At 49.7% G+C, this 17,269-nt stretch overlaps 1 protein-coding gene across 3 annotated transcripts in view; it reads left to right on the forward strand.

Annotated features, from left to right (window-relative positions):
• PPP2R2D (protein phosphatase 2 regulatory subunit Bdelta) overlaps positions 1-11,082 on the forward strand; it is a 51,951-nt gene extending 40,869 nt beyond the window's left edge. For all 3 annotated transcript variants that reach the window (XM_053584345.1, XM_053584346.1, XM_053584347.1), the window contains 4 exons: positions 587-764; positions 2,787-2,951; positions 4,491-4,752; positions 10,553-11,082. In XM_053584345.1, coding sequence (XP_053440320.1) covers positions 587-764; positions 2,787-2,951; positions 4,491-4,752; positions 10,553-10,832 — 885 coding nt within the window. In that variant the 3' untranslated portion in view covers positions 10,833-11,082. The remainder of the gene's footprint in view (positions 1-586; positions 765-2,786; positions 2,952-4,490; positions 4,753-10,552) is intronic.
• Positions 11,083-17,269: the final 6,187 nt, after the last annotated feature.

A 17,269-nucleotide genomic window follows, 5' to 3' on the forward strand; every position in this document is an offset into this window, starting at 1 on the left:
CTCACCACAGATATTGGTGTGGGGGGCACCTTTAGCTTTTTTCTTTTTTGTAACCTTCAATGAAATATAATATACATACCTAAAAATGCACCTCCCTGTAAGTGACAAGCTGGACATGCCTATGACACCAGCAGCAAGTCAGGAGCTGGAGCCCAGAGGCCTGCCATGCTCCCTGCTGGTCCTGCACCATCCGAGGTGCATAGTCTGTGCACAGCAGACCAGTAGTCAGTGGGAGGGAAGGTCCATATGTCCAACTGCAGGAGAGAGGACACAGAGGGGCTATCCACTGAGCCTTCCAAGAAGACTGCATCAGTGTCATGGCCATTGCCTCAGGGGGTAGGCCTGAGCACCAGCCTGTTAGGGTGTCAGCTTATCTTTTTTTCTTCAACAAAAAGCAAGGAGGGGAAACTTGGAATAGACTTGTAGCCTAATTTCATAGCTCTGTTGACTAGTTATTGGGGATATTACCTACGTAAAATTATTACTTAACTGCTATAGATTTGTCCCTTTTTGTTATCTACTATAAATGTTCTGATTTAATCTGCTCTGATCCTTGTTTTAAATTCCTATTTCCTTCCATTTTTAGGTCCCAATATTGAAGCCCATGGACCTTATGGTAGAAGCAAGTCCACGGCGAATTTTTGCAAATGCTCACACATATCACATAAATTCCATTTCCGTAAATAGTGACCATGAAACATATCTTTCTGCAGATGACCTGAGAATTAATCTGTGGCATTTGGAAATCACAGATAGGAGTTTTAGTATCCTTCAGCGCTTCTCTTAGGATTGTTTTCCAGATAATTATTTCATGTGCATTTGTACTCCTGTATTTCAGGGTAAATACCATAAAGCATCTTTTAAATACAGTTTACTACATAGCAGCTCATGATAGAGGCTTCTGTGATTTAAGGTGTTTGTCCCTCAGCATACAAACCTCTTCTGACCATTGGGAAAAGTTCTCTGAATGATGGAAATTATCTGAAGTCCATAGCTGCTGATTTTAATCAGTTGTAGGTACATTTTTAAAAATCAACATTGTAAGTTTTTTGGGTTTTTTTCCCCTAAGTTTGCTAATGGATAAGAGAATTGGAAATACTGGCAGATATGAGCCTGGCCTCATCACCAGCCTGAAGTGACTGCTTCAGAATTGCACGGTCTTCCCTGGCTGCGCAGGGTCTGGACGGTTCCGTCCTCTTGCAGGGCTCCTTTTAACCCCGCCTTGGATTCCTCCTCCCCTTGCTATCCCCTGCCTATGCCTCATGCATCCTGCTGTTCTGGTCACTGTCCAAGTCCTGCCCAGCTGTGCCTTTGGAGCTTGGAGCCACCTCACTTGCACAGGCTCCTCCACATCCTTGCACTCCGGGAGCTCGTGTCTGGTACTCCTGTGGCCTCCACTCAACACATTGGGCTCTCAGCATAGAGTCTCTGGGCCACCCTCCTCTCCTGCTGGATGCTACTCCCAGCCAGCAGCCTGTCTGCAAGCCACACAGCACTGCTTCTTACTGGTGGGGCTGTGGTTTGTTGGTTTCCTCAGTCGTATCTGCTGCAGGGGTGGAGCTGGTCTCTGCTGTTCCACATTAGCCCAGATCTGAATTCTGCCCTTTCCTATTATTTATAGTTGATTGGTTTTTTGTATGTTGCAACCTGCCTTGTTGGCCTTGCTCTAGCTCCACAGAATAAACTCTTAATGGCAGGTAATTAGAAAAGCACACTCTCAAAATTTGGCAGTGTTAGTTTTGTGTTTGCGATTACACGTAGGAGTAGAGAATATGATACAAGCGGCACTTTTCTCATTTATAGCGCTAAATATGAGGTCTGACAGTTAAGTTTGAGAACCTCAGAGTATCACTGTCTCACAGCTGTGTTCCTGTCAGCGTGTGGCAGGGTCTTGCTAGGTGTCATTGGTTGTGTGTGTCTGCTTTTATGAGAGTGTCCGAGCTTGAATTAGAGCAACATTTAAATTTCTTGTTAAACTTGGCAAGAGTGGAAGTGAAATCAGTGACAAATGTGTTAGTCCAAGTTTATGGGCTTAATAATGCCATGAAGAAAATGGCAGTGTACAAATGGATTAAACGTCCCGAGAGGAGAGAGAACATCACTGATGAAGAGAGGTCAGGGCAGCCAGTAACAAGCAGAACTGAGACAACATTGCATAAATTTGTCAAATTGTGCATCAGAATTGTCAGCTGACTGTGAAAAGCATAGCAGGCCAAGTAAACATTGATATGGAAACAGGGAAATCTTGGCCAACAACTCAGGGCTCTTGCGTCACCACAGTGCACCAGCTCACACAGCACTGTCTGTGAGTTTTTAGCCAGTAAACAAATAACTGTGTTAGAACACCCTCTTACTCACCTGACCTGGCTTTTGATGACATTCAGGATGTCACCGGCAGTACAGTGACAGCTCTGGTGGCCATTCCAGAATGAGTCCCCTACTTGCTTTGGAGGTCAGACCAGGTGCTGCCATTTGTGCACAGGCCCCAAGGGGAGCAGCTCAGAGGTGACCATGATGATCTTCATCAGTGAGAGGTGTGGCACTTTTTCTAGGATGAGCTTAAAGAACTTAATTGTCAGACCTTGAGCGCTGCCATCATAGTAAAGTTCCCTGCAGAGTGTCCGTGGTGACAGAGTGACAGTAGTGTCGTGTCTGTAGCCCTCAGTGTGGGCAGCCTCCGGGAGCCCCTCACACCTTGCTGCCTGGTTTATTTCCTGTCGTGTCTCACCTGGCTGAGTGTGGACCAGTTAACAACCTGGCACTGTGCCTTAACCCTGCGTCTGCAGACATCGTGGACATCAAGCCAGCCAACATGGAGGAGCTGACGGAGGTCATCACGGCGGCTGAGTTCCACCCACTGCAGTGCAACGTGCTGGTCTACAGCAGCAGCAAGGGCACCGTACGGCTGTGTGACATGCGCTCCTCGGCCCTGTGCGACAGACACTCCAAGTGTAAGTGCCGGGCCATGCAGAGGCCTCCCGTAAGTCCTGTTGTGTTCCAGACACTGTCCGATCTCCAGAGACACTGCCCACACCTGTGCGAGTGGAGGGAGCCTGTCCTTGCTAGCTGCATGTGAACGTGGCTAGTGCCAGCGAGTAGCACTCACGGACCTGCTGGCTCAGTTGGCACGGGGCGCCGCGCTTCTGCCCAGGGCCCCCGCCACCGCTTCCCAGCACTGCAGCCAGCCTGGAATGGGTCTCTGCCTCTGACTTTGCATGTTGGGATCTGGGCCCAGCCTCCCAGCACACCTTTCATCTGTGACCTTGCAGCTCCTAGAATGAGCTCTGTTAGACGGGAAGCAGCTCCCTGGGCGGGAAGCCCAGCAGTTTAGTCTACTGAGCTTTGAAATTCCTTCTAGGTGGGAACAGTTTGGGCTTTGTTTGTATTTGTAGATGTAAAGAACAGGTTCTGCTTACAGGACACTCGTCCTGGAGATGTTGCTGACCCTCCCCTGCTTTTAGGTGGACCTGAGCACTCAGGAGGATGTCACTAGCAGCCCCTGCGGATGTGCCCTGGCACCAGCAGAGCCTGTGCTCAGTACACCGCTGCTGGTGCCCAGTTCCTTTACTGTGACTAGGTGTGCTTTAAGAATTCTGTACTTTTATTAGAATTCCTGGAATGAAAAATAAGTGTTTTATAACAGTGGACCTTTAGAAATTTTAGATTTCAGGAGTTTTGTCATCAGAGTAATTTATTTGAGAGCTTGTTTGGAGGTCCTAACAGGGGGAGCAGCTGCTTCTGTACTCTTGACCAAAGAACGGGCCACCTCTGTGGAGGAGGTCACCCTCCTCAGCTGGTGCACACGGAAGAGCAAAGGAAGACAGGGCATCTGCCCTGCCAGGAAGACCAGCTGAACCAGCCTGGCTATGAGTGGCCTCATGTCCAGAAGAACTGAGTAAATGCCTGGTACCTTCAAATGCAGAGCTCCCGCACCAAGATGAGGTTCTGGAGGAAGAAGCTGAAGCAGTTTAAAGGGTGCCCACATCTCCGGCCTGGAGCTCATGAGCTTAGAGCTGCAATGGTGCCAGAGGACTCACTGAACCAGTGTGGTCTGGGGCACCTCCCTCTGCCATAGGGACAGTTTCTTCAGAGAAAGCAGGTCTGCACAGGAAGTGCCAAGAATCTGTCACGTGACTGTTCAGTGCTGTGGTTCCCTGGGCTATGGCCCCTCCAGAGTGTAGCCTCTGGCCTAGAGGCCCAGGCGTCCTGCTGCACGTGTGCTTTACACGGGATACCTCCCCAGGACCTTGGCCAGGCGTTTTGGTCCAAGATCTGAGTGAGATTTGGGTGCTTCTCATGCCCTCCCTCGTTAAGAGCTGGTGCTACATGTCTTATCTGTAAAGTGAAAGAAGATCAGAAAGCTTGGTAAAAGCGCAAAGATCGAGAAAAGTGAGCAGTTTCTGTGAAGGGGCCATGTCCTACTTGAACTTTAAAATGATTTGTTCTCTGATTTTTAAACAGAAGCTGAACATATTTTATTTTGTTCCTAGTTTTTGAAGAGCCTGAAGACCCGAGCAGTAGGTCCTTCTTCTCTGAGATCATCTCGTCCATTTCCGATGTGAAGTTCAGCCACAGCGGGCGCTACATGATGACCCGGGACTACCTGTCGGTAAAGGTGTGGGACCTCAACATGGAGACCAGGCCAGTGGAGACGCTCCAGGTCCACGAGTACCTGCGGGGCAAGCTGTGCTCCCTGTACGAGAACGACTGCATCTTCGACAAGTTCGAGTGCTGCTGGAACGGCGCGGACAGGTAGGGCCTGGGCAGTGTGCGGCCACCCAGACCTGGCTGGCTTTGCTCACTTGTCCTCAGGGCCTCCGGCCGTGCCCAGAGAAGACCTGCCAGGGAGGAGTCGAGCTGCTCGGTTTCCAGGCCTCTTGCTTATCTGTTTGATGGCTGAGTCGGTTTCTATCTCATGACCCATCTGCACAGACAGTGAGCATAACACTGGGTGCGTGGTGGCTGTTTTTAAAATACTTAGGGAATGGGTGATGGTTTGTTATTTTTTATTATGCCCAAGATGAATGATAAGGCAGTGGGTATTATCTGGGTCTTGGGACAGCTCGTTCCAGTTTGCCTTTTCTGGTGTAGAAAAGTAGCAGAAGAGCCACTGTCATGTCTGCACAGAAAGCTGTGACACTGGTGTGACGTGCTGACTTGATGTGTGGTTCCCTGACGAATGCCTTTGTACACATTCTTTAGAGATAATAATGCTAGTGCTGTTGAGACATACATCTTTATGTTATACCAAAAAATTACATTTCAGATGGTGGAAGGAAATTATCTTAATTTTTTTTTACATAGAATTTTTGTTCTGGGCTTGGTGCCTATGGCTCAAGTGGTTAAGGCGCCAGCCACATACAACTGAGCTGGCGGGTTCAAATCCAGCCCGGGCCCGCTAAACAACAGTGCCGGCTACAACCAAGAAATAGCCAGGCGTTGTGGCGGGCGCCTGTAGTCCCAGCTACTTGGGAAGTGGAGGCAGGAGAATCGCTTGGGCCCAGGAGTTGGAGGTTGCTGTGAGTTGTGATGTCACGGCACTCTACCCAGGGTGACAGCTTGAGGTTCTGTCTCCAAAAACAAAAAAAAAAAAAGAATTTTTGTTCTGGCCAGGCTTGGTGGCTCGTGCCTATAATCCCAGCACTTTGGGAGGCCAAGGCAAGAGGATTGCTTGAGGCCAGGAGTCTGAGACCGGCCAGGGCAACATAGCAAGACCCTGCCTCTGAAAGAAAACAAATAGCAGGCGCAGTGGTGGGGCCTGTGATCCCATCTAGCAGAAGGCTGTGGTGGGGGAGTGGCTTGAACCCAGCAAGGCTTAGGTGAGCTTTGATGGCACAACTGCGCCCCAGCCTGAGCAAGACCCCATCTCTACAAAAAAGTAGACATTAATTCCAGCTGCTTGGGAAGCTGAGGCAAGAGGAGCTTTTGAGCCCAGGACTTTGAGGTTGCTATGAGCTGTGATCCATGGCACTCTACCAGGGAAAAAGAGTGAAACTCTGTCTCCAAAAAAAAAAAATTTTTTTTTTTTTTGTTTGTTTGTTTGTTTGTTTAAGGGAACAGAGGAGTTCTGCTACTGGCAATAAGGGATTAACTAGATATTCTGGAAAACGCTTTGGCAGAAACATGTAGATATGCTGGATATGGGACCACCAATCTCTCCACATGCACGGTGGAGCTCACCCACAAGCAAGGGAAGTTACATGATGTCGGAAACACACAAGCCAGGCCCTGAGTCCTGTGCCAGCCATCCCGAAGATGGGGGGCGTCAGCTGGTCCCCCTGCTTTAGTAGCCCAGTGGTGGTACAGAGGAGGCCTCGGACCCACACAAGGTGTGGAGTTGAAATTAGGACCCTCTGGGGTTAAGAGGGAAATACCCACCTGGCTGATGTCCAGAGGGAAATTTGTCTAAGACTGAGTTGGGATGGCCTCAAACCCAGAGACGTGTAGCTACAGCTCACCCTCATGAGGATTGGAGTTTCTGTCTGTACCAACTGCAACTGTATGAGGGGCCTCCATGCGGGCCGCGTGCCAGGCATCTGAGGGACAGCTTCCAGGTTTACAGAGTGACACACCAGCCTGTATTATCCCCTGGATGTTGGCTGCAGACCCAGGTTTGAGGGGCCTCATGGTGGCACAAGTCCCCCACAGGAGGCCCCAGTAGATGCTGTGCAAACAGCTACAAGAATGACAGACAGTTGCCATAGTGAGCAGTCTCCCCACTAGGGACTGGACAGGAGGTCATCCCTCCAGGGGGCACATGGGGTTTGACCACTTCAGCAATGATGGGGCAGATGGGATATTCACTGTTAGGCTTTATTCTTTTTGGTATGTCTGAAGGGAGATACATTTAAACAGATACGTGCAAACAGTGGGAGCCAGAAGTGAAGTGTGCTAAGGGAAAGCTACTGTCAGCCTAGAATTGTGCATTGGAACAATGATCATTTGAATTTACTGTAACAGAAAGCCCAGAAGCATCTATTCCAGAGGGACTCACTGGAGGATGTTCTTCAGGAGCGGCAGGGTCATCCTGCAGAAGGGTCTCAGGCTGAGGCAGCCAGATGAGCAGGACAGCAGTGAAAGTGTGAGCAGATCCCAGCAGCAGGAGCTGCCGCACTGTGACCGCCTGGCCTAACCTGGCCATCTGTTGCGGGGCAGCAGCTGGAGTCCTTGTCAGCAGCAGATGGTAAACAAGCTCTGGGTGTCCTTAGACACTAGGAGACAGGTGCCCTCGGCGAGCCCTGGAGGTGCAGAGGCTTCCTAAACAAGGCCCTCAAAGCCCACACAGTGAGGAAAATCTAAATTCAGCTACATTAAAACTTTAAACGTTTCATATCAAAATAAAAGTGAAACCGAAACCCATAAAGCAAGAACATATTATTGACAGTTTAAGTATTTACAATATATCAAGAATTAAAGGTCAAAGAAGGGGGCAAACAATTCACTTAGAAAAGCACAAAAACCGTGACTGGGAATTAACAGAAATGGGGAAAAAAATGAATGAAAATGCTCATCTTCCTTTAAGTGATCAGCAAATGAAAGCCACGGGGAGCCCTTACACACCATCAGCCATGACATGTCAGGGGAGGTAGTCGGGCGGGTGTACCCAGAGTCCAGCTCTTCTGGGGACTGAGGCAGGAGGGTTACTCAAGCCCAGGAGTTTTTGGCTGCAGTGAGTTGTGATTGCATCTGTGAATAACCACTATACTCCAGCCTGGACAACATAGAACTCATCGCTACTAAGGAAAGTAATGGTCTTTAAAAGTTTTAACGGAAAGGTAGAAGCCAGTGGCTTGCCCACTGCCGGTCCTCGGGAACTGGTCGGTGACAGCCAGTCAGCTGGGGAGCCTCTTGCACATACAGATAAGAAAACACATGCAGAAACCTGGAGACAGGCCATGGGCTCTTTATTAGGGGGAGTGACAGGCCTAACATTACTGCTAAACAAGACCAAAAAGCAGTGAGAACCAATGAAGAAGCACTCCATGCATCACACAGTGGACCTCACTCAGAAAATAAGCTCGGAAAAGCAGTTCAGGAGCTGCACACGATGTGCTGTCTTATGACCTGTTATATTTAAACCATGCAGGACAGTCTGTTCTTAAGAATCCGTAACTAGGGCGGCGCCTGTGGCTCAGCGAGTAGGGCGCCGGCCCCACATGCCGAGGGTGGCGGGTTCAAACCCAGCCCCGGTCAAACTGCAACAACAAAAAAAAATAGCCGGGCGTTGTGGCGGGCGCCTGTAGTCCCAGCTACTAGGGAGGCTGAGGCAAGAGAATCGCGGAAGCCCAGGAGTTAGAGGTTGCTGTGAGCCGTGTGACACCACGGCACTCTACCCGAGGGCGGTACAGTGAGACTCTGTCTCTACAAAAAAAAAAAAAAAAAAAAAAAAAGAATCCGTAACTATTCAACAAACAGCTACAAGAATGACACTTGCCGTAGTGAGCAGTCTCCCCACTAGGGACTGGACGGGAGGTCATCCCTCCAGGGGGCACATGGGGTTTGACCACTGAAGCAATGATGGAGCAGATGGGATATCCACTGTTTGTCTTTATTCTTTTTGGTATGTCTGAAGGGAGATACGTTTAAATTATACATTCCTAATAATGTTCAAAGCTATCCCCATAATATTTGCTTTTTGCATTCACTTAGCAAACACTCCCATGGTTCTTGCCCAGAAACTTTTGTTGAGGGGTGGGGTCTTGGGGAGTGAGACCCTTGTGTCTCTCCGCTGGGTGCTGAGCTGCCGCCTGTCTGATGTAGACACGGGCCATGTGCTGAGGGCTGGGTGGCGCCACACTGCACTTTCATGAACATTGTATTCACACGTGGAAACCTATTCAGAAGACTCCCAGTTGCAGCTCTCGGTGCGGGATTGGGAACACCCACCCACGGCCGTGCTCCTCTGCTCCGTCATCTCTCTCTGGGCATCCTGGGTGCAGCTCCACCTCCCTCCCCTGTGGCTCCCAGGCCCATGTGTAAACAGGAGACCTGAAATAAATGAGGATACCTGCGTGCAGTTTTGGTTTCTGAGTTCATCTTTGCTTTCCCTGGGGTGAAGTTTTAGATGAGGTTAATCAGACAGTAAAGTATTTCTAGATAGCCAGGATCAGCCCAGAATCACGTAAACAAGACATGTATGTTGTGGGAACTAGAAAATCACACCTAAACTTGTCAGCAGGCCGCCAACCCTGGAAGTTAAGAGGGCGTGGCTGTGGGTTTCCAGGGCACAGAGCTCAGAGGTGTTGTTTGAATGCACCTTCCTCATCTACAGCTGGACTCTGAGGCTGCAGGTCAGATCCTGACATTTACTAGCAGCTGTTTTTCTCTCATTTTTGTTTACAGTGGAACGTTGTGAGGGCAGAGATGTTCATAAAGCCGTTAGGATCTAGTCCCAGCTACTCGAGGTCCTGAGGCAAGAGGATCACCTGAGCCCAGGAGTTGGAGGTTGCTGTGAATTGTGACGCCACGGCACTCTACCAGGGTGACACAGTGAGACTGTCTCAGAAAAGCCATTCGTGTCGATCCAGAAGAGATGAAAACCTGGGCAGTGTGGCAGTGTCTGGCATACGTAGTGAAATAAGGCTTACTATTTGTGTTTGTTACTTCATGCAAAAGAAACTCTTTGAAATTAAATTTTTTTTTTTTTTTTTTTTTTTTGTAGAGACAGAGTCTCACCCTATGGCCCTCGGTAGAGTGCCGTGGCCTCACACAGCTCACAGCAACCTCCAACTCCTGGGCTCAAGCGATTCTCCCGCCTCAGCCTCCCGAGCAGCTGGGACTACAGGCGCCTGCCACAACGCCCGGCTATTTTTTGGTTGCAGTTTGGCCGGGGCCGGGTTTGAACCCGCCACCCTCGGCATATGGGGCCGGCGCCCTACCGACTGAGCCACAGGCGCCGCCCTGAAATTAAATTTTTAAAAATTCATTAACTATGAATGAAGAAGCACAGATACGGCTAATAACTGCTGAACATGAATCGTGGAGAACCCGAGTCAATGACAAGTGCAGGCATTAGGCTCGATACCAAAGTGCATCGATAGTCATGACTGAGACTAGTGGGTGACTTTTTTGCTTTTTTAAAAAATACACTAGAGTAATTAAAAGTATGATTCCCCACTGTGGGAGGCCAAGGTGGAAGGATTGCTTGAGGCCAAGAGTTCAAGACTAGCCTAGGCAACGTTGCGGCAGGTGCCTGTAGTCCCAGCTAATTGGGAGGAGGAGGCAGGAGGGTTGCTTGAGCCCAGAAGTTTGGGGTGAGGTTGCTGTCAGCTAGGCTGAGGCCACAGCACTGCAGCCTTGGTGACAGAAACTGTCTCAAAAGGGGGGGGGGGGGTGGAATCCATTTTTCCTTATCCTGTAATATATTTATCTTTATGGACATGATTTATAAATAAAGTGCAATAAGGAGTCTACCAGCATTTTTCATTCCTCATCTCTGACAATGCAGTTGCGTAAGGGCGGGGAAGGATGCAGGGTGCTGTGTGGGGTGGGCCGGGGCCAGCCGCTTGCTTCTGTGCCACTCAAGTGTCGCTCCTTCCCTTGTTTTGAACAGTGCCATCATGACCGGGTCCTACAACAACTTCTTCAGAATGTTTGACAGAAACACGCGGAGGGACGTGACGCTAGAAGCCTCCAGAGAGAACAGCAAGCCCCGTGCCAGCTTGAAACCGAGGAAAGTGTGCACGGGGGGCAAGCGGAAGAAAGACGAGATCAGCGTGGACAGTCTGGACTTCAACAAGAAGATCCTTCACACAGCCTGGCACCCTGTGGAGAGCATCATTGCTGTGGCTGCCACCAATAACTTGTATATATTCCAGGACAAAGTCAACTAAGGAGCCATCTGGGGGCCAAGTCTCATCTCACACAGTTACGCGGGTCGTTTTTCCGTCCGCTCCATTGAGAACATGATGCACTTGCTCCTTCCCTCACAGACGCGGGACAGAAGCAGCCTGGGCTGGAGGCCAGCAAGCTGTGCCCTGGTGGCAGGGGTGCTGCTGCTCGCAGGAAAGCCCTCTGGATGCACCGTCGACAGACATCGCTCCATAAAGGCCATTGCTCAAAATAAATGTATTTATTTAATTCTGAGCCTTCCTTTTCAGTTACTAGACCAAAAGATTAACATCCACGAGAAAAGTTGTCAAATCTGTCTCTTACTCTGCCCTGGTACTCGGGCCTTCACACTAGGGGGTGCAGTGGGGGTCCACCTGGGCTCCCCGGGGACTCACAGGCATGGCCAAGGCCCAGGGAGCTGTGCAAACCCTCTACCACCACACCTCTGGTGTGACCACTTAATAAAAACACTATAAAAAATGTTTTTAAATTCAAACATAAGTATCGTCTTTTTATTTGCTTTAATTGCATTTAATTATGCAGGATTATTCTTTGGAACAATTTGAGAAACTTTTGTCCCTTGGGAGAATGGTATAATATTGCACAGTACTTCAAACTCTGAGTGCAACTTTCCCGGAACTGCCAAACACTGTTCTGTTTCTGTAGAGTAACCCACCTGGGACACCCAGAAAGGTCTGGGAAAAGCCATAATTGAGGCCACCTCTGAGAAAGAAAATTGCAAGGAAGTTGAACAGAATTGCTGCTATAAAATTAATGCCTGATTTAAAGTAGGCCTCAGATTCACTACAATTGAAGACATCTTTCTAAGCCTTTTAAAAAAGGGGAAAATACATTTTTTAAGTATTACTAAAATTGCATGTAAATTTCATACTGCAATGCAAAGCAGCAATATGAAACAATTTTATTATGTGATGCCACCAGTACCTTGGTGGTTTATTTTAAAAATAGCATCTTTGATGTCAGAGATGAAGATGCCCCAAGACAGACCCAGTGGGAAGGGCCGGCCTCACTGCGGGTCTCCCAGGAGCCTGGTCCCGGGGAGAGCAAGCCTCCGGGGCCATTGTTGGGATGAAGGTGTGTTTTGATTACTAGTAAGATATATAAGAACAAAACGTCATTACCCTGGATTAATATTAACAGAATGCCACTTCAGTTCACATTGTTAGACTCTAAAATGTACCTTCATTTTAATTTAAAAATAATTCTTAAACTGTTGGTTGTGACGCAAGTGGTGAATTCTGAGGTGTGGAGCGAAGTTGTTGAAGCATCAGTTAACCCTGGTCCTTAAGAAACTGTTCTAGCAAATGATTGTATATATTTGTTCTATTCTTTTGACCAAAAAATTTAATAAATTTTAAATGTTTAACTGGATTTTCACCATGTATTTGGACACCTTTTTTCCCTCTTTCCTGGAGGACATACTTCCCGCAGCTGGTGCTCCCGGGGGCTTCTGGGCAGGCTCAAGGTGGCTTCAGCTGCCTGGAGCCCCCGTCCTCAGGGTGTCTGGGGCTCTCCTGGTCCGTGCTGACTCTCTCAGGGCTGCTGTCCATGAGCCGGCACAGGCAGGGTTCACTTCAGAGAAATCCTTGCAAACGGTGTGATGGGAGTTTCTACCTCCTTCTGCCTTTCATGACTCCCAGTCCACGTAAGCCGCCTTCTGCCCCAGTGAGTGAGAATCCTGTTTTTTAAGGTCTCTGTTTTGTATTTCAGCTTATGTTTTCCTTCTGAAACACTTCCCTTTCCCTGCTTAAAGTTACAGAAATTTTAACAGTTTTACATGATACTTTAGCGCTCTCAGGGCCCACAGCCTGGATGGACAGGCTTGGCCTGCGTGTTCACGTGCAGGGTTAATGTGTGTTTGTTGCAAGAAAAACAAGGCAGGACTCCCAAGTCTGATTTAAAGAGTCCACAAATCACTGGCGTGTGAGCGGGGGTGAGGCACGTGCCACCCATCTGTCTCCTGTCCCCAGATGGTTTCACCCCTGTGAGTGCCCAGTTCCTGCCCAGTCTGGCCCTGCCCAGCCCTGAGGGCTCTGCCACCCTGTTGCTGTCTTGGGAGGACATGTTTTAAAGGCGGTGGGGGAAGGGGGGAGTGTCAGAAACAGGTTCACACTTTTCCTTTTAAACATGTCTGCCTAGACGGGCAGTGTTGGCCTTGCCAGCGAGGCCAGATGGTGGAGGCTGCCAAGTCCTCCCAGCTGCTGTGGGTGGAGCAGGAAGTGTATGTTGTGTGCAGGATATGGTTCTGGGCACTGGAGACCTGCTCTGAGACCAGGCTTTGCCCTAGGGCTGGGTCAGAGGGTGTTGAGGGGGGGCAAACAGATGGCCCCTAAGACTGCCCCTTGGCTCTGTGACGGAAGACTGCAGGAGTCAGGTGGAAGCTGGTACACCAGGTAGCCCAGGCTGAGATCCTCAGAGTTGTGTAGTCATGAGACCACAGGCCCTCTGCCTGTGCTGGCCCCCACTTGACCTGCATGCCCAGCCAGTCCCAACTGCCCCCTCCTGGGCACTATCCTCCCACAGGGGCTTCTCAGCAGGCAGTGCCGGCCAACTGTGAATGGGGTATGGACAGGCTTTGGTAAGGGCAGCACTGCGGGCCGGGCTGCAGGGAACAGTGGGGTGTGACTCCTCCAGGTGCTTCCTGCCCACCGCCCCTGTGCTTCTATAGCCAGGCTGTACACACAGGGCACACACAGGCTGCACGTAGGAGGCTCATGAAGGCCATGGAGCCTGACCATGACCTTTGGTAAGCTTAGGCACCCCAGAAGTGGAGTTAGGCAAATGCTCTGGGGAATGTGTAGAGGGGTGTCATCCCGGTCTGTGGTCCCAGGGTTAGCTGTCAGTGTCTGTGGCAGTTCAACCTTTATCTGGACCTGAAATGTGCAACAGAGGCCATATGGAACAGGGACACACACTTGAATGTCCTTTTGGGACTTTTGTTTTTTTGAAACTGTCTCACTGTCACCCAGGCTGGAGTGCAGGGGCATCATCACAGCTCCGTGCGACCTGAACTCCTGGGCTCCAAGGACCCTCCTGCTCAGCTCCCGAGTAGCTGGGACTACAGCTACCCCTGGGCCCAGCTAATGTTTTTTTCTGTTTTTTTGTCAAGATGGGTCCAAGGGTGTCTCACTATTTCCCAGGCTGGTCTAGGTCTCTTGACCTCAAGCAATCCTCCTGCCTCAGCCTCCAGACTCCTGAAGTGTTAGGGTTGCAGGTGTGAGCCACTGCACCTGGCCCTTTGTGGTTTTCTAAGTTATCTTAACTCCCACCTGTCCTTCAATCCCATCTCCTGCTTCGGCATTTCCTGAATGAACACACACCTGAGTCACCCCAAGAGGATTTTATTTTATTTATTTATTTTTTTGATAGAGTCTCACTTTGTCGCCCTCAGTGGAGTCCTGTGGTGTCACAGCTCACAGCAACCTCAGACTCTTAGGCTCAAGCAATATTGCCTCAGCCTCCCAAGTAGCTGGGACGACAGTCACCCGCCACAACACCTGGCTATTTTTAGAGATGGGGTCTCAAACTCATAAGCTCAGGCGATCCGCCCACCTCGGCCTCCCAGAGGGACAGGATTACAGGTGTGAGCCCCTGAGCCTAGCCAGTTAGAAGGAGGATTTTAAACAGCAGCAGCAAGGAGTGGCCAGATGGCTGGCTATTGTCCAGGGAGTGCTGGGCACTGAACTCTGCCCCTGAAGTGGACCTGCACCATGATTTAGTATAAATTTCTGTTATGTAATGGCCAGTGCAGCTGTCAAGTGATGTGTACTAAATCGTACAAAATGGCTCACAGTGCACAGTGGAGTGGCGAGGTCAGAACTACAGCGGGGAGGAGGTGGGGGAACCTTGGGGCACAGTCCCATTCTAAGAAAGCTCATCTCCAACTCCATGCTGTTGGAAGTATGGGTGAGTGAAACCTGTGATTAGTGGTAACAATCTGTATCTAGGGGTGACTGAAGGTGACACGCTCCACTTTCGTCTTCCACTTGGTTGTTTGGAAATACTTCTGATAGTGACATCTTCCAGTTCTGCAAACCTCATCATCTTGGGCTCCAAGCCTGGGTTTGCTCCATGTTCGGCTTTGCTCCTTGGCCTGGAGCTCACCTGCAGACCTGAGTCCCTAGCACACGTGCAGGGCCAGGCGTGCAGACACACAGCACTGGCAGCCCCAGTTAGGACACGGCAGCTGAGTGGTGCAGCTGGTACCTGCCCTGGAACCCGTGCCTGTGGGCAGCCAGGGCAGGCCCAGCCTCAGCACCAACTGCAGCCACAGCCAGGACATAGCTGGGGCCAAGAGGTGGCCCCAGTTCTCCAGCCCATCAACTTGCAGAGGTCCTATGTGACATCAGACTTCATAATCAAAGTATTTTTGGGTTTATTATGCCTTCCAAGATGACTGTGTGGCCTTGTTTGCCTCAGAGCTGTTAGATTATCATTCTTTCTTTTTTTTTTTTTTTTGTAGAGACAGCGTCTCACTTATCGCCCTCAGTAGAGTGCCGTGGCGTCACACAGCTCACAGCAACCTCCAACTCCTGGGCTTAGCCAATTCTCTTGCCTCAGCCTCCCGAGTAGCTGGGACTACAGGTGCACGCCACAACACCTGGCTATTTTTTTGTTGCAATTTGAATGGGGTCGGGTTTGAACCTACCACCCTGGGTTTATGGGGCCAGCACCATACCCACTGAGCCACAGGCACCACTCTATTAGATTATCTTTCAACCCCATGCATTAAAAGTAACAAAAGGCTCAGCACTTGTGGCTCACATGGCTTAGGCGCCAGCCACATACACCTGAGCTGACGGGTTCGAATCCAGCCTGGGCCCTCCAAACAACAATGATGGCTGCAACCAAAAAATAGCCGGGCGCCTGTAGTCCCAGCTACTTGGGAGGCTGAGGCAGGAGAATCGCTTGACCCCAGGAGTTGGAGGTTGCTGTGAGCTGTGATGCCACAGCACTCTACCCAGGGTGACAGCTTGAGGCTCTGTCTCAAAAAAATAAATAAATAAACAATAAATAAATAAAAGTCACAAGCACTTTCAGAAGTTTGAACCAAAATCTAAGTGTCTGGCGGCGCCTGTGGCTCAAGGAGTAGGGCGCCAGTCCCATATACTGGAGGTGGTGGGTTCAAACCCAGCCCCGGCCAAAAAAAAAAAAAAAAATCAAAAAGAAAGACAAAATCTAAGTGTCTGAACACTACGTAACATCACCATTCTTAGTAGTGTTTTTTTCTTTTTTCTTTTTTTGGCCAGGGCTGGGTTTGAACCTGCCACCTCTGGCATATGGGACCTGCGCCCTACCCCTTTGAGCCACAGACGCTGCCTGTAGTGTTTTTTTCTTAATGAGGTTTGGAGCTGGTGGTATCAGTACAGGTCTGCCCCAGCCCGTCTTCTCAGAGAGCAAGATCAGAAAGCGGTGTTGGGGTTGGCAGCACGCACTGCTGCTGGAGGGGCGTTTCCCTGAGCAGAGCTGGGACACACACCTGTTCCCAGTCACAGCACCAGCCTTCCACGCACACACCCCCACCCCCTGTAACCCTGTTGTCCAATAGTGAGAAACCAGGCTTTCGTTACCCTGATGAATTCATTTGCTTAATATTAGTATATACTTTAATAATTGCTAACTCATGAAAAAGAAGCTTGCTCAAGAGAGCACATAATTGCTAACTCATGAAAAAGAAGCTTACTCAAGAGAGCACGTTTGCTTTAACCTTGTGGTGTGCGGCCAAGCGCTGCTGCTCAGGCCAGTGCTCTGCATCCCCACCCTCTGGGCGTGGTTTTATTTGCAATAGGTTTCTTTATTGTTTGTATTCTGTTCTGGATTCTCCCCAGAATAGTTGGTTTTCAGTATTGATTTTGGCAGCATGTGAAGCATTACTGTGGCTGAGAGTCAGTTATACTGAAAGTTCCACTCACCCCACTCCCATTTTCTCACTCCCCCTGTTCACACCCAGACGATCTCATTTCCAATATTTATTTGACCCCGGGTCTCTTTGCACTAATGAGCATATGTGTGTATTTTCCTTAGCTCTTTTCTGCATAAGGGACACTTTTTTTTTTTTTTCATTCACCAATCTGCAGCTTGGGTGGAGTTCAGCAAGCCCAGCTCCACCCCAGCTCCAGGCAGTGGGGGGGTCGTTCTCCCAGCCCTGAGGGTCCTCTGTGACTTGTGGCAGGTGCACTAGCTGCTCTGCTCCAGGGGCCCCTCAGGGGGCAGCCTGGCTTCATCCCAGCATGGAGGCTAGCTCCAGAGCTCCAAGAGACAGAAGGCAGTGCTGGGTTGGGGGGCAGAAACTGGGGCCTCTTCGCCTCCTTACACTACTGGCCAAATAATCCAGTTTAATAGACTGCCAAAAAATTGAGGGGATTGTTTGAACACTGTTACAGTTTTGTTCAAACACCAGCCACCAAATGTTATTTCC

This window comes from Nycticebus coucang, chromosome 3, assembly GCF_027406575.1.
Source record: "Nycticebus coucang isolate mNycCou1 chromosome 3, mNycCou1.pri, whole genome shotgun sequence".
NCBI classification, from domain to species: Eukaryota; Metazoa; Chordata; class Mammalia; order Primates; family Lorisidae; genus Nycticebus; species Nycticebus coucang.